The sequence below is a fragment of the Bos javanicus genome, chromosome 9, assembly GCF_032452875.1.
Source record: "Bos javanicus breed banteng chromosome 9, ARS-OSU_banteng_1.0, whole genome shotgun sequence".
In the NCBI taxonomy this organism is placed as follows: domain Eukaryota; kingdom Metazoa; phylum Chordata; class Mammalia; order Artiodactyla; family Bovidae; genus Bos; species Bos javanicus.
In genome coordinates this window covers 15,304,834-15,329,973 of record NC_083876.1, presented here as the reverse complement: position 1 = coordinate 15,329,973, position 25,140 = coordinate 15,304,834, and the positions used below count along the sequence as shown (strand labels likewise).

The 25,140-nt window shown below is 41.3% G+C and overlaps 1 protein-coding gene across 6 annotated transcripts in view; it reads right to left on the bottom strand.

Moving 5' to 3' along the window:
• The window catches only part of SENP6 (SUMO specific peptidase 6), a 143,290-nt gene extending 122,758 nt beyond the window's left edge, over nt 1-20,532 (bottom strand). For 3 of the 6 annotated variants that reach the window (XR_009738381.1, XM_061427243.1, XM_061427251.1), the window contains exon 1: nt 20,386-20,532. Coding sequence is in view for 4 of the 6 variants with exons in the window: in XM_061427243.1 (XP_061283227.1) it covers nt 20,386-20,437 (52 nt within the window). In the remaining 2 variants the exon portion in view is untranslated. The remainder of the gene's footprint in view (nt 1-20,385) is intronic. The other 3 variants (XM_061427244.1, XM_061427245.1, XM_061427250.1) reach the window with 2 other exon arrangements.
• Nucleotides 20,533-25,140: the final 4,608 nt, after the last annotated feature.

Below are 25,140 nucleotides of genomic sequence, written 5' to 3'. Positions count from 1 at the left end.
AAGTCAAAGACCTTAACAGACATCTTACCAAAGAAGATACAGACATGGCAAATGAGCATATGAAAAGATTCTTCACATCATATGTCATAAGGGAAATGCAAACTAATGAGATACCACTACCCATCCATTAAAATCGACAAAATCGGGAACCCTAACACCAAATGCGGTGAGGGTGCGGCACAAGCACACTCATTCACTGCTGGGGAGAATACAGAACAGTACAGGTTTAGTTTCTTACAAGGCAAAATGCACTGTTACCATATGGTTCACAACTACACTCCTCGATATTTACCCACAGGAGCAAAAAACTAATATCCACACTGAATCCGCACCCAGATATTTACAGCAGCTTCATCATAACTGGCAAAACTTGGAAGCAACCAAGATAGCCTTCAGTAGGTAGGTGGATGAACAAACTGTGGTGAATTCCATGAAATATTATTTGGGGGAAAAAAAAGAAGGAGTTGCCAAGTCATGAAACGACATGGAGGATGAAACAACCTTAAATGCCTATCACTCAGTGAAAACAAAACAAAACAAAACCCAGAAAAGTAAACCCACTGTATGACTTCACCTAAATGGCACTGTGAATAGGCAAAACTATGGAGACAGTAAAAAGCTCAGTAGTTGCCAGGGTGAGGTGGGTGTGGGGGATGGAGGGATGAACATACAGGTAGAACAATGAAGATTTTTACGGCAATGAAAATACTCTGGGATACAATAAAGATGGTACATGTCATTATACACTTGTCCCAACTCACAGACTACACCACACAATGTGCAGTCTATGGGTGAACCATAGTGTAAACTATGCACTCTTGAAAGGCTATGATGTGGCAACGGAGGGTTATCAATTGCAGCAGCCGTACCACTCTGGTAAGAGATGTTGATATTGGTGAAGGCTATGCATGTGTTGGGGTGGGAGGTATATGGCAAATCTCTGTACTTTCCTCTCTCAATTTGCTGAGAACCTAAAACTTCTCTTTAAAAAACGAGTAAAAAAATTAAGTAAACCTTTTGCATAGTTAGGAAAAAAAAGTCCTCCCTGCCCAGTTTTATTTTTTATTGGAATATAATTGCTTTACAATGTTATGTCACCTTCTGCTGTACAAGGAGGTGAATCAACTGTATGTAAAATATATCCCCCCTCCCTCATAAACCTCCCTTCCCCACCCCATCCCACCTCTCTAGGTCATCACAGAGCATTGAGCTGAGTTTCCCATGCTTTAAGCCAGGATTTTACGCATGGTAATGTATACATGCCAATCCTACTCTCCCAACTAATCCCCCCACCGTGTCCACCTCTGTTCACCATGTCCGCATCTCTACTCCTGCTCTGGAAATAAGCTCATCTGTACCATTTTTCCAGAGAAGGCAATGGCACCCCACTCCAGTACTCTTGCCTGGAAAATCCAATGGACGGAGGAGCCTGGTGGGCTGCAGTCCATGCGGTCACGAAGAGTCGGACATGACTGGACGACTTCACTTTCACTTTCACACATTGGAGAAGGAAATGGCAACCCACTCCAGTGTTCTTGCCTGGAGAATCCCAGGGACGGGGGAGCCTGGTGGGCTGCCATCTATGGGGTCGCACAGAGTTGGACACGACTGAAGCGACTTAGCAGCAGCAGCAGCAGTACCATTTTTCCAGATTCTACATATATAAATATATGCGGAATGCATATATATTCCACATATATGCGTTTATATATGATATGTTTTGCTTTTTCTGACTTCCTTCCCTCTGCATGACAGACTCCAGGTTCATTCCTGTCCAGCTTCACTGAGTTATAACTGAACAACACTGTGTAAGTTCAAGGTGTACAGCATAATGACTTGACTTAAATATACTGTGAAATAACCTGTATGCCGGTCAATTACCATAATATGCTCAGTTAACAACTATCATCTCATACAGATGAAATAAAGAAAAGGAAGGGAAGGAAGAAAACAAAGAAAGTTTTTTTCCTTGTGATGAGAACTCTTAGGATTTACTTTAACTTCTAAATAAGTCAAACTACCACACAATTGCACTCATTCCACATGCTAGCAAGGTCATGCTCAAAATCCTTCAAGCCAGGCTTCAACAGTACATGAACCAAGAACATTCAGATGTACAAGCTGGATTTAGAAAAGGCAGAGGAACCAGAGATCAAATTGCTAACATCCACTGGATCATCGAAAAAGCAAGAGAGTTCCAGAAAAATATCTACTTCTGATTCACTGACTATGCTGAAGCCTTTGACTGCGTGGATCACAAATAACTGGAAAATTCTTCCAGACCACCTCACCTGCCTCTGGACAAACCTGTATGCAGGTCAAAAAGCAACAGTTTGAACCAGACATGGAACAACGGACCGGTTCCAAATTGGCAAAGGGGTACATCAAGGCTATATATTGTCACCCTGCTTATTTAACTTCTATGCAGAGTACATCATGAGAAACACCGGACTGGATGAAGCACAAGCTGGAATCAAGACTGCCAGGAGAAATATCAATAACCTCAGATATGTAGATGACACCACCTTTATGGTAGACTGTGAAGAGGAATTAAACAGCCTCTTGATGAAGGTAAAAGGAGAGAGAAAAAGCTTGCTTAAAACTCAATATTCAGAAAACAAAGATCATGGCATCTGATCCTATCACTTCATGGCAAATAGATGGGAAAACAATGGAAACAGTGACAGACTTTTTATTTTGGGGGGCTCCAAAATCACTGCAGATGGTGACTGCAGCCATGAAATTCAAAGACACCTGCTCCTTGGAAGAAAAGCTATGACAAATCTAGACAGTGTATTAAAAAGCAGAGACATTACTTTGCAAACAAAGGTCTATCTAGTCAAAGCTACGGTTTTTCCAGTAGTCATGTACGGATGGACTGGACAATAAAAAAGGCTGAGAGCCAAAGAACTGATACTTTTAAATTGTGGTGCTAGAGAAGACTCTTGAAAGCCCTTCGGACAGCAAGGAGATCAAACCAGGCAATCCTAAAGGAAATCAGTCCTGAATATTCATTTTAAGGACTGATGCTGAAGCTTCAATATTTTGGCCACCTGATGTGAAGAGCCGACTCATTGGAAAAGACCCTGAGGCTGGAAAAGACTGAAGGCGGGAGGAGGAGACGACAACAGAGGATGAGATGGCTGGATGGCATCACTGACTCAATGCATGTGAGTTTGAGCAAACTCCAGGATATACTGAAGGACAGGGAAGCCTGGTATGCTGCAGTCCATGGGGTCGCAGAGTCGGACACAGACTGAGCGACTGAACAACAATTATGTCATAGAGGACTATTAACTATAACCATCCATAATTTTTTACATTACAACCGCAGTACTTACCTAACCTAAAACTGGAAGTTTGGACCTTGGAGCACCCTCATCCAAGTCCCCTACCTCCCTTGCCCTACCTCTAGAATTGCACATCTGATCTTTTTTTTTCTGAGTTTGGGATTTTTTGTTGTTTCGTTTTAAACCTTTTTTTTTTTAAAGATTACACATATAAGTGGGATCACACAGTATTCTTATTTCACTAAGCAAAATGATCTCAGGGTCCACCCACGTTGTCACATATGGTAGCATTTCTTTTCATGTCTAAATAATATTCCACTGTATATATATCCACATCTTTATCCACTGATGGACACTTAAGATTGTTTCCATGTCTTGGCTATTATAAATAACACTGCTATGAATTGGGGGCACAGATATCTCTTCAACATAGTGTTTTTGTTTCCTTTAAATATATTCCTGTAAGTAGAATTACTAGATCATAAGATCGCTGTACTTTTAATCTCCTGAAGAACCTCCATACTGTTTTCTACAGGGGCTATACCAGTTTTACAATCCCAACTCCAATGCATGGTTACCATGGTTTCATGATAATCATTCTACAAGGCATCAGATGATATGGTGGCTTCATTCACATTTTCCTAGTAATTAGTGATGCTAAGCACCTTTTCATGTATCTGTTGTCCATTTGTAGGCCTTCTTTGGAAAAAATGTCTATTCAAGTCCTTTGTCTATTTTTGGTTCAATTATTTGGAGGTTTTGCTACCGAGTTTTATGAGTTCTTTTTATATTCTGGATAACCCCACTATCAGATTCGGAAGTATTTAATAAAGTCTTTTTAAAAACCTTTTTTTAAATGTAAAGAAAACATAAGAAACAGATACACTAAAGTAGATTTTCAAATTCTGTTACCCCAGCCTGGATAACTTATCACTCTGCTAATAATAAAAACCAAAGAAATGAACAGTAATTAATAAAAAAAACAGGTAAAGTTACAAGAGACCAATAAGACCTAAATTTCATGTATCACAAAAACTGTAAGATATTAAGAAAAAAAAACCAAAACGCTGTTTTTAAAATGTGCTCATAAAATTATTCTATGCATTAAAAAATAAGCAATAATTTTATAAGATGTATAAATTTATATACATCTTATGTATATATGTATATATGTGCATATGTATATATATATACATACATATATCATATGTATATATGAGCATAAGATGTATGCTCAATACATGTAATTCAACCAAGGTTTACTACCCAGACTATATAAAGAACCCCAACATTCCAACAGAAAACAAAATGTGCAGAAGACATGAGCAATTAAGAATAGAGGAAATATACACAAATTAACCTAAAAACAAAAAGAAACTTATAGATTACCTTTTTAGTTTACTCAAGCACCACAAGTGAACAGAACAGGGATTAACTCTAGGTTGGCACTCAATATTTTAATACTGCATGAACAATGAGTAAATTTTTAAAATACAGCAATAAAGATACTCAACCTCACTATAAACAGGGGTATTACAAATTCAAATCACCATCCGATAAACCCCTTCCGACTGGCAAAAACTAAAACATCAGACATTCTTAAGTGGGTGATGATGTGTATAAACAGGAAGTCTTAAAAAGTGCTAGTGAAAGCACTTTGGAGATCAATTTGGCAGTATCTAGGGTGAAGCTGAAATAATACATGATCCAATAATTCCAATGCTAAGAAATACTCTAGATCAGATGTAAACAAAGTATGGCCAGCCACCTCTGGCCAGCTGCTTGATTTTACAAGGCCCTTGAGTTAAGAATATGGCTTTTACATTTTTAAAACACTCTTCCCTGGTGGCTCATATAGGAAAGACTCCACCTGCAATACAGGAGACCCAGTTTCATTTCCTGGGTTAGGGAAGATCCCCTGGAGAAGGGAATGGCTACCCACTCCAGTATTCTTGCCTGGAGAATTCCATGGACAGAGGAGTCTGGCAGGCTACATTCCATGGGGTTGCAAAAAGTCGGACGTTACTGACGACTAACACTTTCACTTCACTTTTCACTTCAGCGGGGAAAAACAACAAATCAAACAAGAAAGATGTTTCATGTTACAAGAAAATCATATAAAATTCAAATTTCAGTGTCTATAAAAGTTTTACTGGCACACAGCCACCCTCATTTGCTTATGCATTATCTATAACTACCTTCTTGCTAAACTGGCAGCACTGCTTGAAATGCAAAGTGTAAGATATTCACTATCTGGCCCTTTACAGAAAAACTTTGCTGACCTCTGCTCCAAAGAAACACACACATGTGCACAGGGAAATGTACTTAAAAAAAGTTCATAGTAGCAATATGAGACATCCTAAGACATTCATACTAGCAATGTATGTAAAAGTACAAAAATCAGATACAACCTAACTTCCACAAGAAAAGGAAATGCATAAATATAATGCAGTATACATTCATACTATGAAAAAGAAATAGAGCTATTCTTATCAACATTATTTAATTTCTCAATGCGGTAAGAATGAAAAGTTACAGAAGAATATAGTATGGCATGATGTATAATATATTCTAACAATCTGTACGGGTACCCAGGTTGAAAGACATATACATAAAGTACAAAGCAATGTATAGGAATAACTACCAAACAGAGGTTGGTGATTCCACCTGGAGTGGAGGCAGGAAGATGCAAAAACGAAAGGGTTCAGCCCAGCTTCACTGTAGCTAACACTCTACTAACACTGGATTAGTAATGTTTTCTTTAGGCGAGGAATTAGAATATGAGTTTTTGCTCTATTATTCCTTATATTCCACACAGACATGAAGTATTTCCTAATAATTTTTTAAACTGTCACTGGTAACATTTTAAAATAATAAAAAATAGAATTTTAAAAAAAGTATCACTGACACAGAAGTTAACTTCTGCAAATTAGAAATATAAAAGCAATAACAGAAAACCTAAAGAGAGAATTAAATGCAAAGATCAGGAAATCTCCAGCTTCCCAGTGACTCAAACGGTAAAGAATCCACCTGCAAAGCAGGAGATACGGGTTTGAGCCCTGAGTCGGGAAGATCCCCGGGGGAGAAAATGGAAACCCACTCCAGTATCCTTGCCTGCAGAAACCCATGGACAGAGGAGCCTGGCAGGCTACAGTCCATTAGGTTGCAAAGAGTCGGACACGACTGAGCGACTTCACTTCACTTCATTTCACTTTGTAATGCTTTAGTCCCAAACTTTCTCAAGAACCCGTCAAGATTCTCCAAAGGCAATGTCTTGGAGCCCTAAGCCATCATGTTACAAGTCTGGGTACCCTGCTGCAGAGACCACATGAAGAGGCCTTTATATTGCATGGAGAAATAAGGGCCCAACTTTTCAACCTGCCCATTAGACATCTGAATACAGCCACCTTGGAACATTCAGGCCAGCCAAGCTACCACTGAATAACTCCCACAGATCCTACATAAAGCAGAAAATCACCCAGCTAAGGTGATTTTCTCAAATTCCTAAACTAAAAAAAAAAAAAAAAAACCAACTTTATTTTTTTGATACAGAAGACAGAGTACAGTCCAATATTATCTGAAAATGAAGCCTGAATATATTATATTCTTGGGAATAATATTAAATTAGACTTCTCTGTGAGCCACAGTCCATAATATTCTTTGCCTCAGGATGAAGCTACTGTTCACTGTTCTCTCAGTTTATCTACTCCTTCATTCCACTGAAGAAGTTTCTATGGGTTTCTATGCATCTTTCGGCAGGATGCCGACATCCAGTTAGTTCTGTCCAAGGCCAACATCAGGCAGCAGTTTGGTGCTGCTTGTATTGCTGGAAGCATACTGATCTTCTATGGAATCAAAATATCAGTACCTTAAGCCAAAGTAATGTAGTTGGTAATATCTTTACACAGAATAACAACTCTAAAAAGTTATCTTAAGTACACAAGGTCCAAAAAAATGAATAACTTAAGAAATGATCACAAGAGACAGGTGGCTCCAAAAGTTCCTTCTGCTTCAAGGAAAGGAGAGAAGACTGTCAAGATGGCAGGGGAGTTCAATAGTCTTGAGACAGACCAACGAAACACTGTTTAATTCTGAAAGTGCAAATGCAAAATTCAACAAGGAGAAAAATGACAGGTTCATAGTAAACTTAAAAGAAGATAAACTTGAAAGCCAGGTATAAAGCCTATAAAGGGTGCAGACAAAGGAGACTCAGGAGTTGGTACTCAAAACTTGTGAGGGAAAGGTGAGTAAGATTTGCAGAGTTAATTACTAGAATGACAAAATTAAATCATTCTTTTTTATTTCCTGTGATAATAGAGAATGAAGACCAATGTGAACTGAAGAAAGAACGTTTAAATGCCAAAACATGGAATCCCACCCCATCCAAACAGTGGCACAGGGGTTTCAGAGGCAAAGATAATACTGGTTTCCATGAAGATGGAGTCACCAGAAGTCACGGTGGTAAAGGGAGTACCTTCACCATATCGCAGATTTACTGGCAGATTCAAACAGAGGAGGTTGTGGAGGCAGAAAGTTTGCAGATCTTTTTTTCAATATAGGAAAGACAAGAAGGTTATTACATAGTCTACAAACAAGTCTCTGGAAATTTCTCGCTCTTCCTGTCCTTAAAACTGGCTTCAATCTTTCCAAAAACTAAAAAAGTACATTTGCTATACACTATAAACAAGCACTGTTTGCTTTCTTCTCCTTGCTATATTTCAATGATTATGACGTTAATGTGGGAAGAAAAAACTCTCCTGTTAAAATCTAAGCATGAAATGTACTTGAAATAACAAAAAAACTCTCCCAAATCAAGACCAGAATATGGCTTGCTCTCTTACTTCTCAAGCCTGTCGTTTCAGATGGTCTCAAGGTAGTTGCTGGCTTGGGAGGAGGCACAGGGTCCACATGTCCCAACTTGCCTAGGGCTGCTCCAATTTTAGTACTCAAAGTTAGTATCCACAGGAGACAAGAGGTCCTAATTTTTGGTGATGAACACAGAAGGCTCTGAGAAGTACAAAACACTAAGGTAGCCCCCAAAAGGGGGCTAAAAGTAACACTGTTGTTAGTGTCAAATGGATACTGCACAGCTACTTTCTGTTTCTTAGGTGATGTAGGCAACCATAATTGGCAGTTCACAATAATGGATCATCCATTGTTGCATCACTCCAAGTAACATGACTTAAGTGCACAACTGAAGTGGGTTGTAATTGTGATCAATAGCCTGCCTTTGACTTTCTGGATTAACTGCTGTGTTCTGTACTGAAATAACATTTAATTTTTAGTACTGTAAACAGTGGTGACCATATTTTCTAAGAGATTAGGTGATAAAAATGAGAAGAATTACAATAACTCCAGCATATCACTGAATGAAAGAAAAAAAGGAAGGAAAGGTTTCTAACACTCCTCTTTTCTTCCTTTTGCTTGCTTGTTCAGAAATTCTTGAATCAGTCCCTAATCAAAGAAAAATTAACCAATGACTATGTTGCAGTTTAAAAGACGCTTACTCCTTGGAAGAAAAGTTATGACCAACCTAGACAGCATATTGAAAAGCAGAGACATTACTTTGCCAACAAAGGTCTGTCTAGTCAAGGCTATGGTTTTTCCCGTGGTCACGTATGGATGTGAGAGTTGGACTGTGAAGGAAGCTGAGCACCGAAGAATTGATGCTTCTGAAGTGTGGTGTTGGAGAAGACTCTTGAGAGTCCCTTGGACCGCAAGGAGATCCAACCAGTCCATTCTGAAGGAGATCAGCCCTGGGATTTCTTTGGAAGGAATGATGCTAAGGCTGAAACTCCAAAACTTTGGCCACCTGATGTGAAGAGTTGACTCACTGGAAAAGACTCTGATGCTGGGAGGGACTAGGGCAGGAGCAGAAGGGAATGACAAAGGATGAGATGGCTGGATGGCATCACCAGCTCGATGGAGGTGAGTCTGAGTGAACTCCAGAAGTTGGTGATGGACAGGGAGGCCTGGCGTGCTGCGATTCATGGGGTCGCAAAGAGTCTGACACAACTGAGGGACTGGACTGAACTGATATTGCAGTTTTCATTCCAATCCCAAAGAAAGGCAATGCCAACGAATGTTCAAACTACTGCACAACTGCACTCATCTCACACACTACCGAAGTAATGTTCAAACTGCTCAAGCCAGGCTTCAACAGTATGTGAACCATGAACTTCCAGATGTTCAAGCTGGATTTAGAAAAGGCAGAGGAACCAGAGATCAAATTGACAACATCCACTAGATCATAGAAAAGGCAAGAGAGTTCCAGAAAAACATCTAATTCTGATTCACTGACTACACTGAAGCCTTTGACTGTATGGATCACAACAAACTGGAAAATTCTTAGAGAGATGGGAATACCAGACCACCTTACCTGCCTGCTGAGAAATCTGTATGCAGGTCAAGAAGCAACCATTAGAACCACACATGGAACAACAGACTGGTTCCAAACTGGGACAGGAGTACATCAAGGCTGTATATTGTCACCCTCCTTATTTAATCTATATGCAGAGCACATCATTCAAAATGCCAGACTGGATGAAGCACAAGCTGGAATCAAGATTGCCAGAAGAAATACCAATAACCTCAGATATGCAGATGACACTACCCTTACAGCAGAAAGTGAAGAAGAACTAAACAGCCTCCTGATGAAAGTAAGAGAGGACAGTGAAAAAGTTGGCTTAAAACAACAGTCAAAAAATGAAGATCATGGCATCCAATCCCATTACTTCCTGGCAAACATATGGCGAAACAATGGAAACAGTGAAGACTTTATTTTCTTGGGCTCCAAAATCACTGCGGATGGTGATAACAGCATGAAATTAAAACATACTTGCTCCTTGGAAGAAAAACAATGACCAACCTAGACAGCATATTAAAAAGCAGAGACATCACTTTGCCAACAAAGGTCCATCTAGTCAAAGCTGTGGTTTTTCCAGCAGGCATGTATGGATGTTAGAGTTGGACCATAAAGGTGAGTGCCGAAGAATTAATGCTTTTGAACTGTGATGTTGGAGAAGACTCGAGAGTCCCGTGGACTGTGAGGAAATCCAACCAGTCCATTCTAAAGGAAATCAGTCCTGAATATTCATTGGAAGGACTAATGCTGAAGCTGCAACTCCAATACTTTGGCCACCTGATGCGAAAAACTGACTCACTGGAAAAGACCCTGATGCTGGGGAAGATTGAAGACAGGAGGAGAAGGGGACAACAGAGGGTAATATGGTTGGATGGGATCACTGACTCGATGGACATGAGTTTGATCAAGCTTTGTGAGTTGGTGATGGACAGGAAAGCCCGGCGTGCTGCAGTCCATGGGGTCACAGAGTCGGATATGACCGAGTGACTGAACTGAACTGACTTATGTTGCTATTTACATCTTTGAGAAAAGTTACAAATGTGTGCTCTATTTTTTTTCTGTCTTCCTTTAGCTTCCTAATCTGTCTAGAAATTAGAAACTTTTGGATCTCAAAAGAACTGTAGTTCTCAAGTTCAAGAAACAATATGACTCTGTTGAAAGTATTTAAACTACAACAAGAACAAAACACCAAAGAGGTATGCGAGAGGAAAAATGGCTGCAAATTCTTTTCCACCGTTCCTGATGATGTTCCCCTCCCCTTGAATCTGAGCTGGCTCTGTGGCTTTCTGGCCAATCAAATGTGACAGAAGTGACACTGTAATTTCTGAAGTTGGGCCTTAAGACATCTGTGGCTTTGGCTTTTGCCCTCGTAGAAAGATCAAATTGAATCAATGAATGTTAAGTCCCCATAATTCCCTATTATTTTTTCCTTCTCTTGTCCAGCCCCCATGCCCCTAAAGATTAAATAGGTAAGAAGAATGGGAAAGCAAAGGGATAAAGAAGGAAAGGAGGGAAGAAAGAAGGAAAGGAATGCTGAAGGAGGTTAAGGCTCTAGCACAGGTCCCAGGCTCCAGTTCTGCTGATGCCCTAACTTGCTCTAGGTCATATAAGCCCTCTAGACCTCCTGATCTCCTCAAATTGTCAACATACTTTTGTAATGGCAACATTACAATACAATACATTACAATATACAATGTTATTGTATTAACATTACAGTAACATTACAGTACAATAACAACTAATTAATAGAAGTCTAGATGTAGAATACATAACTTCATTCTCTTTTCCTCTCTCACTAGTCACTCTAGAATATCAAGAACGATCAGCTAATATACCTAGGGAAAGAAAGGTAGTAAGTGAAAGAAAGTAAAACTAGAATTCAAATAAGAGAGAAGGCAAGCATTAAGAACAGAAAAGCAAGAAAAGTTTTTCTCTTTTCTACCTGCTAAGAAAACAAATATAATACCAACTTATACATAGTATTTGGAATTACATGCCTGGAATTGTTCTAAGAGTTTACTATATATTAACATGTTTAATCTTCAGGGCAACCTTATGAAGCAACTGCAGTTATTATCCTTGTTTTACAGATATGAAAACACAGAGGTTAAATTACCTATCCAAGATTGCAGTGCCCGTAAGTATAGAGCTATAGAAGATGAATCCTAGCATTCTGGCTTTTGACTTCATGTTCTCAATGCATCTCTTATGAAAACTGCTTCCATTTCATGTGAGGTTCTACTAGACTGTTTCATGTGAGTACATGAAATCAAGTGATAAGTAGAATTTATCAAGTCAACTAGAATGCAACTAGGAAATATACATAGCTAAAGCACTAAATAAGGAATGACACCATGGTACAGATTCTAACGGTAGCACAATCAAAAGAGGAAGGAGTGGGGCTAAAACGAAGAACTTTGCGGTGTGACCCCCTGAGCAGGCCAACATTGAAGACCTTGCTCACAACAATGCAAGCGTGCTAAGTCCCTTCAGTCATGTCCAACTCTCTGCAACCCCATGGGCTGTAGCCCGCCAGGCTCCTCTGTCCATAGGATTATCAAACAAGAATACTGGAGTGGGGAGCCATCTTCTCCAGGGGAACTTACTGACACAGGGACTAAATCAGTGTCTCTTATTTCTCCTGCAATGGCAGGCAGGTTCTTGACCACCATCACAATTTCAGTTCAATTCAGTTGCTCAGTCTTGTCCGACTCTTTGCGACCCCATGAACCGCAGCACACCAGGCCTCCCTGTCCATCACCAACTCCCGGAGTCCACCTAAACTCATGTCCACTGAGTCGGTGATGCCATCCAGTCATCTCATCCTCTGTCATCCCCTTCTTCTCCTGCCCTCAATCTTTCCCAGGATCAGGGTCTTTTCCAATGAGTCACTTCTTCGCATCAGGTGGCCAAAGTATTGGTGTTTCAGCTTCAACATCAGTCCTTCCAATGAACACCCAGGACTGAGCTCCTTTAGGATGGACTGGTTGGATCTCCTTGCAGTCCAAGGGACTCTCAAGAGTCTTCTCCAGCACCACAGTTCAAAAGCATCAATTCTTCGGTGCTCAGCTTTCTTTATGGTCCAACTCTCACCTCCATACATACTAGAAAAACCATAGCTTTGACTAGACAGACCTTTGTCGGCAAAATAATGTCTCTGTTTTTTTAATACGCTCTCTAGGTTGATCATAGCTTTTCTTCCAGGGAGCAAGCGTCTTTCAATTTCATATTGCAGTCACCATCTGCAGTGATTTTGGAGCCCAAGAAAATAAAGTCTCTCACTACTTCCATTGTTTCCCCATCTATTTGCCATGAAACAAGACTGGATGCCATGATCTTCATTTTTTGAATGTTGAGTTTTAAACCAGCTTTTTCACTCTCCTCATTCACTTTCATCAAGAGGCTCTTTTGTTTCTCTTCACTTTCTGCTACAAGAGTGCTGTCATCTGCATATTTGAGGTTACTGATATTTCTTCCAGCAATCTCGATTCCAGCTTGTGCTTCATCCAGCCTAGCATTCGCATGATATATTCTACATATAGGTTAAATAATAATCAGGGTGATAATATATAGCTTGACGTACTCTTTTCCCAATTTGGAACCAGTCTGTTGTTTCATGTCTGGTTCTAATGATTGCTTCTTGACCTCCACACAGATTTCTCAGCAGGCAGGTTAAGGTGGTCTGGAATTCTCACCTCTTGAATTTTGCACAGTTTGTTGTGATCCACACAAAGGTTTTGGTGTAGTCAATAAAGCAGAAGCAGACTTTTTTTTTTCTGGAATTCTCTTGCTTTTTCAGTGATCCAACAAATTTGATCTCCTGTTCCTCTGTCTTTTCTAAATCCAGCTTGAACATCTGGAAGTTCTCGGTTCATGTACTATTGAAGCCTGGCTTGGAGAATTTGGAGCATTACTTTGCTACCATGTGAGATGAGTGCAATTGTGCGATAGTTTGAACATTTTTGGCGTTGCCCTTCTTTGGGACTGGAATGAAAACTCATCTTTTCCAGTCCTGTGGTACTGTTGAGTTTTCCAAATTTGCTGGCATACTGAATACATCACTTTCACAGCATCATCTTCCAGGACTTGAAATAGCTCTACTTGAATTCCATCACCTCCACTAGCTTTGTTTGAAGTGATGCTTCCTAAGGCCCACTTGACTTCACACTCCAGGATGTCTAACTCTAGGTGAGTGATCACACCATCGTGGTTATCTGGATCACGAAGATCTTTTTTGTAGAGCTCTTCTGTGTATTCTTGCCACCTCTTAATATCTTCCTCTTCTGTCAGGTCCATACCGTTTAAGTCTTTTATTGTGCCCATCTGTGCATCAAATGTTCCCTTTTCTAATTTTCTTGAAAAGATCTCTTAGTCCTTCCCATTCTGTTGTTTTCCTTTATTTCTTTGCATTGATCATTGAGGAAGGCTTTTTTCTCTCTCCTTGCTATTTTTTGAACTCTGCATTCAAATGGGTGTATCTTTCCTTTTCTCCTTTGCTTTTTGCTGCTCTTCTTTTCTCAGCTATTTGTAAGGCCTTGTCAGACAACCATTTTGCCTTTTGGCATTTCTTTTTCTCGTAGATGGTTTTGATCACTGCCTCCTGTACACGGTCATGAACCTCCATCCATAGTTTTTCAGGCACTTTGTCTATCAGATCTAACCCTTTGAATCTATTTGTCACCTTCACTGTATAATCATAAGGGATCTGATTTAGGTCATACCTGAATGGTCTAGTGGTTTTTCCCTACTGTCTTCAACTTAAGTCTGAATTTTGCAATAAGCACCACCTGGAAAGCCCCTATTCATATTCATGGAATGCCAATCATTTAGGAGAAATGGTACTTTAGTTCAGGAGATGTGGTGAAGTATTTACTATCCCCCATACAAATGACAAACGGATTGGATTCTGAACTTGACTTGTATGTAAAAATAAAGTATAATTAAGGGAAAACGGAAAACACTTTTCATTTGGAAACATAAGCAGTTTTGCTGGATAGAGGACAACACTGCAGTAGTTCAGACCAATCGCTTCAACTAGTAGACAAAGTCCACAAAGGGAGAGGGGCCCAAAATGAAAACAAAGTAGTAAATACACACAGACACACACACATATGAAAGGGGAAGGATAAAAAAATGGGAAAAAATATTGGTTAGGCAGTTAGTTTGTAGAGGAAAAAAGATAAAGAGAAAGAAAGTTATTATAGGATGAACAAGAGCACTATAAAAAAAAAAAAAGAAACAAATGAGAGGAGTTAGACTTGCCAGAGGTTCCACAGGTGAGAAAAGGAGAATATCAAAAGAGAAGGAGCTAACTAGCAGCACCTTTGCCCTATACCACAAGTCTCCTAACTGACCTCCCTGACCTTCTTCTGCCCCTCCCTAGAGCATTCTACAAGCGGTAGACTTCAAACTTTTTTTGAAACAAACCTGAGGATGTTAACCCCAGTCTCCTCTTGTAACACTCTCCTTACCACCACCATATGGTCCTCTCAGTTCCCTAAACGTATGTTTCCTCTATCGCATTCGCCCTGATTAGAAAGCGCTCTCTCCACCTTTCCCTCTCCTAGTCACCCTCCAAACTGTCCTCAGTTCACTTCAGTCCCTTAGTCGTGTCCGACTCTTTGCAACCCCATGAATGCAGCACCCCAGGCCTCCCTGTCCATCACCATCTCCCAGCGTTCACTGAGACTCAAGTCCATTGAGTCGGTGATGCCATCCAGCCATCTCATCCTCTGTCGTTCCCTTCTCCTCCTGCCCCCAATCCCTCCCAGCATCAGAGTCTCTTCCAGTGAGTCAACTCTTCGCATGAGGTGGCCAAAGTACTGGAGTTTCAGCTTTAGCATTATTCCTTCCAAAGAAATCCCAGAGCTGATCTCCTTCAGAATGGACTGGTTGGATCTCCTTGCTGTCCAAGGGACTCTCAAGAGTCTTCTCCAACACCACACTTCAAAAGCATCAATTCTTCGGTGCTCAGCCTTCTTCACAGTCCAACTTTCACATCCATACATGACCACAGGAAAAACCATAGCCTTGACTAGACAGACCTTTGTTGGCATAGTAATGTCTCTGCTTTTGAATATGCTATCTAGGTTGGTCATTAACTTTCCTTCCAAGAAGCAAGCATCTTTTAATTTCATGGCTGCAATCACCATCTGCAGTGATTTTGGAGCCAAAAAAAATAAAGTCTGCCACTGTTTCCACATCTATTTCCCATGAAGTGATGGGACCAGATGCCATGATCTTTATTTTCTGAATGTTGAGTTTTAAGCCAATTTTTCACTCTCCACTTTCACCTTCATCAAGAGGTTTTTTAGTTCCTCTTCACTTTCTGCCATAAGAGTGGTGTCATCTGCATATCTGAGGTTACTGATACTTCTCCCAGCAATCTTGATTCCAGCTTGTGCTTCCTCCAGCCCAGCGTTTCTTATGATGTACTCTGGATATAAGTTACATAAGCAGGGTGATAATATACAGCCTTTACGTACTCCTTTTCCTATTTGGAACTAGTCTGTTGTTCCGTGTCTAGTTCTAACTATTGCTTCCTGACCCGCATATAGGTTTTTCAAGAGGCAGGTCAGGTGATCTGGTATTCCCATCTCTTTCAGAATTTTCCACAGTTTATTGTGATCCACACAGTCAAAGGCTTTGGCATAGTCAATAAAGCAGAAATAGATGCTTTTCTGGAACTCTCTTCCTTTTTCCATGATCCAGTGGATGTTGGCAATTTGATCTCTGGTTCCTCTGCCTTTTCTAAAACCAGCTTGAACATCTGGAAGTTCATGGTTCACGTACTGCTGAAGCCTGGCTTGGAGAATTTTGAGCATTACTTTACTAGCATGTGAGATGAGTGCAATTGTGTGGTAGTTTGAGCATTCTTTGGCCTTGCCTTTCTTTGGGATTGGAATGAAAACTGACCTTTTCCAGTCCTCTGGCCACTGCTGAGTTTTCCAAATTTGCTGGCATACTGAGTGCAGCACTTTCACAGCATCATCTTCCAGGATTTGAAATAGCTCCACTGGAATTCCATCACCTCCACTAGCTTTGCTCGTAGTTAGATCAAATTCTCATTACTATAAATAATCCCCATTTGTTGTATTTGACATCTGTAATTTTACACTTACAAGTATGATTATTTGATTACTGACTCTCTTCACCGGACTGGAAACTCCACCAGGAAATCCCCCCTGCCTCCACTCTGCCTCTCAGCACAGTACCTACAACATTATAGTTGCTCAGTAAGTATCTACTGAATGAATGAACAAAAGAAACCTCCCAAACTATCACAAGAGGGAAAGGGGCAGAAGACAACTTTAAGTGAACAGAAGAGAAAGGAACAAATCAAAGAGGGGGAAGAAAAAAATTCAGTACAAATGGCCTAATTCAATTCACACCATTTCAGTGTGATACTATACTGACAAAATAAAACACAATAGTAACCAGTAGCTCTCTTTTTCCCTAGTGAAGGTAGGAAAAGAATTGGAATTAGTATTTTACTTCACAGTTTATGAGAATGTAAAGCAGTATTTGGAACACGGACGACAAACCAGCACCTCAAACTTAAGATGATGAAAGCAGAGCTATGAGCTTCTCATTCCTCTATTCCATCTCAATAAATGGAGTCCCCCACCCCCACCAAAACCTCAAACCAAAACCCTAGGAGTCATCTCTGATTCCTGCTTTTCTCTGATCCTCAATATGCAATGCATTAAGAAGTTCTCAAACAGATCTTCCATCTATCCACTTCTCTTTCCTGATGGCCACTGCTACCATCCTAATCCAAGCCTGTGTGTTTTTCAGACTGCTACAATATTCTCCTAACTAATGGCTCTGCTTTTACTGTTACTCTGCTCTAATTTACTCCAGGTGCAAAGTGATTGTTTAAAAAAGATAAATTGTATCATTAACTCCATTGCCCCAAACTTTTCAATGATTTCCTACTTTTCAGAATCAAATAAAAATTCATGAACTTTCATGATCTGCTCTCATATCTGTGCTTGTTACTGTGTTCTTTACTTATTACATTTCAGCCATAATGATCTTTTTTTAAACAAATGAAATCCTATATCATCTTGGAACCTTTACAGGCATCGTCCTCTCTGCCATACTCTAGTCTCACAGTTATTACCTTAAAACACGTGTGACCTCCTCAGGAAGGCCTTTCATGACCTTAACACTATGGAAAATGGCTTTTTCTATGTATTTCTTAAATAGCCTTTAGTACACTATCTTCTTGTTTATTTCATTAACAACAAATACAGATGCTCCAGGTGCAAGAAATATGATGGTGAAAAGAAAAAGTTATTGCTTTAATGGTGCTTGTATTTTTATAGGACTTAAAAACATGAAGACAAATTTATCATGTGAAAAGTGCTACCACGAAAAATAAAACAGAGGAATACCATGTTTGTACATGTGAGTGCGGCAGCATGACATTTTAAGTAGGCTGTCAGGTCTGAGCAGATCTAAATAAAGAAGGAAACTATGCAAAAAAAAAAAAAAAAGCGGTAAGATTGTTCTAAATGGATTAATTTTTAATTATAAAAAGTCCCTCCTACTAAAATATAAGTCCTAGGAAGGAAAGGACCCTATCTATCTTATGCACTGCTGTCTTTACTTTGGTAAAGTGCCTAGCACAGAGTAGGCTGATATAAATATTTGATGAGTGAATATTTGGCAAGTTATATTGAAGTATCTCATCATTAAAAGCATAAAGAACCAAAAGAATTAAATATAAAAAAATATAAGTAGTCCTAAATATCATTCCACTTATTTAGTAGTACTAAATATCAGCCCCTTATGCTCATACTCTAAATAAGGCACCATTCACTTGCTTATGCAAACGCTGAAAAAGAAGTGATGAAACTCAGTTTTTTCCACTACAGGAATTCATAGACCCTTAAGTCAAAATAAGCTAAAACCAAAAGAAGGCAATGGGAGCCCACTTCAGTACTCTTGCCTGGAAAATCCCATGGTTGGAGGAGCCTGGTAGGCTGCAGTCCATGGGGTGGCTAAGAGTTGGAAATGACTGAGAGACTTCACTTTCACTTTTCACTTTCATGCACTGGAGGAGATGGCAACCCACTCCAGTGTTCTTGCCTGGAGAATCCCAGGGACGGCGGAGCCTGGTGGGCTGCCATCTATGGGGTCGCACAGAGTGGAACACGACTGAAGTGACTTAGCAGCAACAGCTCTAAATTTACCTGAGCCCTGTATCTGTTGGCCTTAATTATGCTCCTTCCATCCTCCCAATGTTCATCACATAGCACCACCTGTAACACAAGCTGCACCACTCTCAGCCTCTGACAGGTAACTAATCAGCCCAAATGAGAATGGAGGTAGAATGGAAGAAATATGAAGTGAACCAAGAAAACTCACAAGCTTTCCACATCTTCTTACTACAAATCTCATATAAAACTCTCATCATTTTTAAATAAAGGCTGGTTTGCATAACAAGATAAAAAAAGATTTTTTTGTTCTGCTATACTTTAAGGAAGAAGAATTAAGAATATTAATATTTCTTTTCCCACTCACTTCTATTGGTCTCTATTTGTTCACTGGACTTGAGTACCTACTGTGTTCCAGGCACTGTTCCCAATGCAGTTAAGAAAACTGTAAACACAGCATAAGCATCTTTTGACGCCCTCTTACAGGACTTTGTACCATAGTGAACTTGTACTATCTTAATTCAGAAATGTTTCCAATTAAGTACTGCCTATTTCCCATGTGAAATTCATCTTTGCAAAATCATCCAGAGGAGTTAATCCTTTTTTTTTTTAAACAATCACTGCACAGCAGACAGGCCTGCTCTCCCGAACTGATTAATAAACCCAATTACCAGCATAAACAGTGAATCCACAGTCAAATTAAGCAATGAACATTACAGTTCCTGATCCACAACTACAACGAATTTAGCTGTATTGGGGGATCTTTTTACTTGGCCAAAGAGCCAATACTGTTACCCATTACCACCACCTCCAACAATAATATGTAGCTTTTCTTAACATTGGCTTAGTCTACCTACAACAGATGTTTAACATTTTCCTCACAAGTGAATAAAAATGGAATCACTCGAGCTTTGTCTGTTAGCTTGGGTGACGCCCCCCAAATTGATATTGTGTATCTCGTTCTCTTTTCCCAGGTAACTTCCTAAAATATGTTCAGTCAAACACATTTCTTAGGGCCAGGCCTAATCTGAATGCTGGCTGCAAAAGGAAGCCTGAAGCTCTGCGAAACAGAAAGGCCTGCGGGGCGGGGGGGAGGCGGTGCGTTACAACAAGCTCCAGAAAACTACGTCTCCCCTCCCAAAGTGGTCTGGCCCCCGATTTCACCCAACCTTTTAGCAACTTGAAACTTTTCACAAACACCAAACAAGAGCCGAGCGCAGTCGGCTTTCATCCCTAGGCCAGCATAGAGAAAGCAAAAAAAAAATGTCAAAAAAAAGGCACGCGTGCAGTCTCAGAGGACGCCCAGAAATTCCGGCTCGCGGCCGGTCCACCGCCGCCCCCTCACAGCCTCCCGGCTCCCGGCCGAGCCCCTCGCCCGGGCGGACTCGAACCCGGCGCCCCCGCAGCACCTTCCCTCCCAGCCATCGCCCCGGAGCCCCCGCCCCCCCGGTCCTCCGCCGCCCCTCAAACCCACCCGGCGCCCGTCACCGAATATCCGGGAATCAGGGGCCCACATTTTCCTGTCTCTGCCCACCCCCAACCCCCAAAAGGGCAGGAATAGACGTACCTTCCAGAAAAGTAATCTCCCCGGCGCTGCCGTCGCTCTTGCCAGCCGCCATCTTCCTCCTCCCACGCCGCCGCCGCCGCCGCCTTAATCCATGGCCCACACCGCCGCCGCCGCCGCCGCGTTCGCCAGGATGAGGGGCCGCGCCGCAAGAGGGTAGCCGCCGCAGGGTTGCGGGCCTAGGACTCGGCCGTGAGGCGGGCGACGCTGCCTCGTCCGGACGGGCCTACACAAAAGCAGCCGGCTCCCGGGGCCTATCCGCGGGCGGGCGGCGAGGCCCGCAGCCTGGGCTGGCTCAGGCCCCGCCGGGCGAACGCGAGCGGCGACGGCGGCGTCGGCGCTTCCCGGGCCCGGTGCCTCTCGGCCCGCGACTACCCATCCACCGCCCGCCTAGGCCGCCCTTGAAGCTTCCCCCAGCCGCGGGCCCGCAGGAAGAGGGGGACAGAAGGCGAGCACACAAATAGGCTTCCCTCGGTCCCGGGCCGTAAAATGGCCGCGCCGGAGCGGCGAGGCCTCCGCGACCCACAGGCGCCCCCCGGGGCCCTCCGCTCCCTGTGCCGCCGCCGCCGCTACGGCCGTCCGCCCACCCCGCCCAGGCGCGAATGCATCAGCCGAGGCCTCTGCGACTGTCCATGTGGACAGGGGTGGGTCTCAGCTGCCACCGCCTCGCGTCCGTCGCCACAGCAGCTCCAGCCGCCGCCGCCGCCGCCGCTCCTCCCCCACGGACGCTGCTGCTGCTGCCGCCCGGCGCCCGCCCCCGCCCCGCCGCAGCCACCACCGCCGCCGCCGCCGCCCCCAGCGCGGCTCCCCCTCAGGAGCCCGGGCTCTCGCGCGGGCGGAGAGGCTGCGGCGCCGCGCAGAGCCCCGCCGCGTGGCGCCGGCCGCCGGGCCCTCGGTGGCGAGGGCCCAGCGCGGCGCCGGCTCGGCCCACACACGCCGGGTCCGGGTCGCTGGCGGGCCGGGCCGGCGCTGCATTCGGCCTCCGTGGCAGCACGGTGGCCTGAGAAAGGACTCTGAGTTCATTCCTTTGAGGAGGCCTTCGGGCTTAGACCATAGCCAACTGGAGAGAAAAGGTCGAGTGAGGTAGTGCGATCACACGTGTGGAGAGTGATTTGTGGCCTTCTTCATTGTTAAAAAAAATATTTTCAAGGTAATTCATCAGGGAAGTTGCTACAGTACCCTTTGGATGACAGTGTAAATTTTTTTTTAAATCGTGTCTTTTTGTGTACCTGAAACTTTAAAAGCCGTCCCACTGCCTTAACAGTCACTCAGGCCTTGTGACTACAGGTGACTGTGTCATGTTCGTTTTTCTTTTTTTTTTTAATTAAAGAAATGTCATGTTCACTAATGAATATTTGGAAAATACAGAAAAGGAAAGAAGTTAGGCATAGTCCCACCACGAAACTCATGACTCCATTTGGTGTGTAGTCTAACAATCGAACATTTTTCTTAAATCCCTCACTGTCTTCCCTGGAAAAAAAAAACACACACACACAAATGTATGCTGTATATCCATGAAAATTCAACAGCAACTAAAATGATACAGGAAAACTATGACTGAGTCAATTAAGGAATGAACTATTTTAATTGCCCTAAGGCCAAGGTATAAATTAAAAAACTTTGTTTAAAACTTCTTTTAAAGTCTTTTCCTAAGATGAACTAATAACCTTTCCTGACTTAGTAAGAGTGAGATAATGAATATGTTATCATTTGCTATTTTTGTTGCTTGAGGAGACTGAATGGTAGTTGTGATGGTCTATGGCAAAGAGTCTGTGCCAATGACAGTATCCTGCTCAGGCTGGTAGATCATAGCCACATGCGGGTGACTGGACTCATCTGTACAGATTCTAAAATGAACTTTTGGAAAGAATTTTTGAGTTTAAAATCCATACATGCGTTGAAAATGGAAGAAGGTGCCAGAAGTCTAGGAATATGTATGGCCTCTGAAAGCAGGAAAAGGCAAGGAAACTAATTCTTCCCTAGAGCTTCCAGGGAGCAAAGCTGACATCTGGATTTCAGCCCAATGAGACAGATGTTGGACCTCTGCCCCTACAAAACTGTAAGATAATAAATTTCTAAATTGCCAAATTAATGGTAGTTTATTACAGCAGCTGTGGAAAACACCCATGAAATGAGTAAGAAGGTGCAGTTACAGAAAAGATGTCTTTTAAGCAATCTAAGTTAGGATCTTTCAAAGTCCACTATTTTATTTTTAAGTAGTGTGAATTTCAGTTTATTTCTTTGGTATTCCTTGATTCCAGTTTTAAAAGAGAAATACCGATTAAACCAATGGGTCTCAAACTTCAGCATGCATCAAAATCACCTGAAAAGGCTTGTTAAAACAGATTGCTCTGCCCCTCCACTGTAGTTTCTGATTCACTGGGTCTGGAGTGGGCCTTAGATTTGCATTTTTAACAAGTTCACTGGTGATGCAGGGGACCCACAATGTGAAACCCTCTAGATTAACTGTCTCTAGATTCCTTTCCAGTTCATTTATTCTTACTCTATGAGTCTGCAATTTACTAATACAAGTGAAGTTATCAGTTTCCATATTCAGGTATAAAATTAAAGATATTTTCAGAAATCACTGTTCTTCCATATAAATATGATCAACTAAGAATTGATGGTATCATGTATCCCTTTATCCAGGATTCGGGGCCTAGAAAACTTCAGATTTAGGATATATCCCTGAAACTTAGATGTATTTAGTATGTATGCAAATATATACTTCGAATATTTACAAATATTTAATTATTAACTCTTTTATATATACAATTTGAAGCTCAGAGATATTACTGAGGATGCCTTTGGATATTAGAAATATGACTAATTACAAAACCAATTCTCTGAGTTAGCCATTCAGTTTTTATTAAAAGGCCTAACGTGTCTTTATTGTTTAAATTTAGCAAATTCCATTCAGATGTCAACGAACATGTTAGTTTCTGTATTAAACAGTTTAATTCTGGTATATAAGATAAAGAAAAATTAGACTATTTCAGATTTGAGTGAATGAGTAATTACAATGGATATATTAAGCTACTTCATTTTTTCTAAATATTCCATTAAAGAAAATATAGAAAAAAAGGAAAATAAAAACAGGGTACTGCTGCCTAAAATGCTAACTCTAATCCATAGCTTTGCCAATCTCTTTTTACTCACTCTGGTCACCTGCTCTCAAGGTTAAACCCTGGACCTACCTATCTTCAAACTCCCTGTAATGTGGCTGGAGACAGTAATTCAAAAATCCCTGTCTCCAATCACAACCACTGTGACCATTTGCAATCTCATCACAATCCCTAAACACACCCTAATGCCTTCTCAACATTCCCACTCTCCTTAATCCACTAGAATTTGTCTTCTTTGCAGCAGAATGTGCTGATTCTACAATTTACAATCTTTGGGATGTTTTGACCACACCATACGGTTGAGAGCTTTGCAGGCAGTGAGGCCTACCGAAACTGTTTCAAAATCATGTATTCAGGGGTCTCCATATCATGAATGCCTTCAGTTTATGTGCAGTCTGAGCCCTTGAAGAAAGAATAATCAGTGGTAATGACCAGTGGACCAGCATTTTCGAGGCTACAATCCTATGCAGGTAGAATTCAGAAGAAAACAGAACTGAAAGAGTTCACAGGATTCGTTGGAAGGATGGAAGAATGTGAGACCCTACCCAAAGCTACTGCTCTCCTGGGATTGTCTGTTCATTAATAGTGTTGCCATTCACTCAGCTTCACAAACCAGAAACCTAGAAATCATTCTTGACTCTTTTTTTTTAATTAAATACATCTTCAATCTATGGTACTTTTTCCCATCCCAGTGGCCCCACCCTAGTCCTAGGATGTATCACCTCTCAGCCACACTGCAGTAATAAGCACTTCAAACAGATCATTCCTTGTTCTCTCTGCCCCTCCTCTAATCCATTTCTCACACAAAAGCCACAGTAATCTTTTTTTTTCTTTAATATGAATCAGATCAAAGCACTTTCAGTTTAAAACCATTCAAAGGTTTCCCACTGCTCTTAGGATAAAATCCTAAACCTTTAATTGATCTACCAGACCCTCCCTTCCTACTTTACTGACCTCATCTTGCATCATTTTTACTTCTTAATTTTGCTCCAACCGCTTTGTACTTGACTTCAGTTCCTCAAATACTTCTTTTGTACTTCAGGGCCTTTAAACATGTTTTACCTTTTATCTGTGTCTACAGAGTCTTACACCAGTGGGTTAATACATTTCTACATTCAGATGAATACAAGTATATATAAACAAGTGGATACAGTATATTTAAAATAATCATTGCCAAGGAAACTTCAGAGTTCTAGAACCCAGACTCCTTAAAGACTAACATAATCCTTTCAGAGGTCCAGAAAATATCTTTGCCCAAAGTTACATTGTGGTAGAAATTTAGGAAAGATACCCTAAAAGGGATCAATAGTCCAGGTATGAACCCAGGGTTTGGCTTTGAAGATTTTGCTGAAAAGACTTGACCTAGGAATTGACAAAAGGAAGTGTGGTATTGGTAATACATATACATATAGATACAGAGTAACACAGCTTCCTCTCTGTCTATGGCTATAAATTCTTTGTATCACAGCTGGTGTTTCCTCTATTTTAGCCAGATTTAAAATGCTGTTTGTAAAACTATACTTGAATAAACTGACTCTTACATTATGCTGGTGGACCTTAATAGTTATTAATAGAATAGTGACCCAATTTTATTTTTTAAAATGTCTTAATGCAGATTTTGATACAGTAGGTC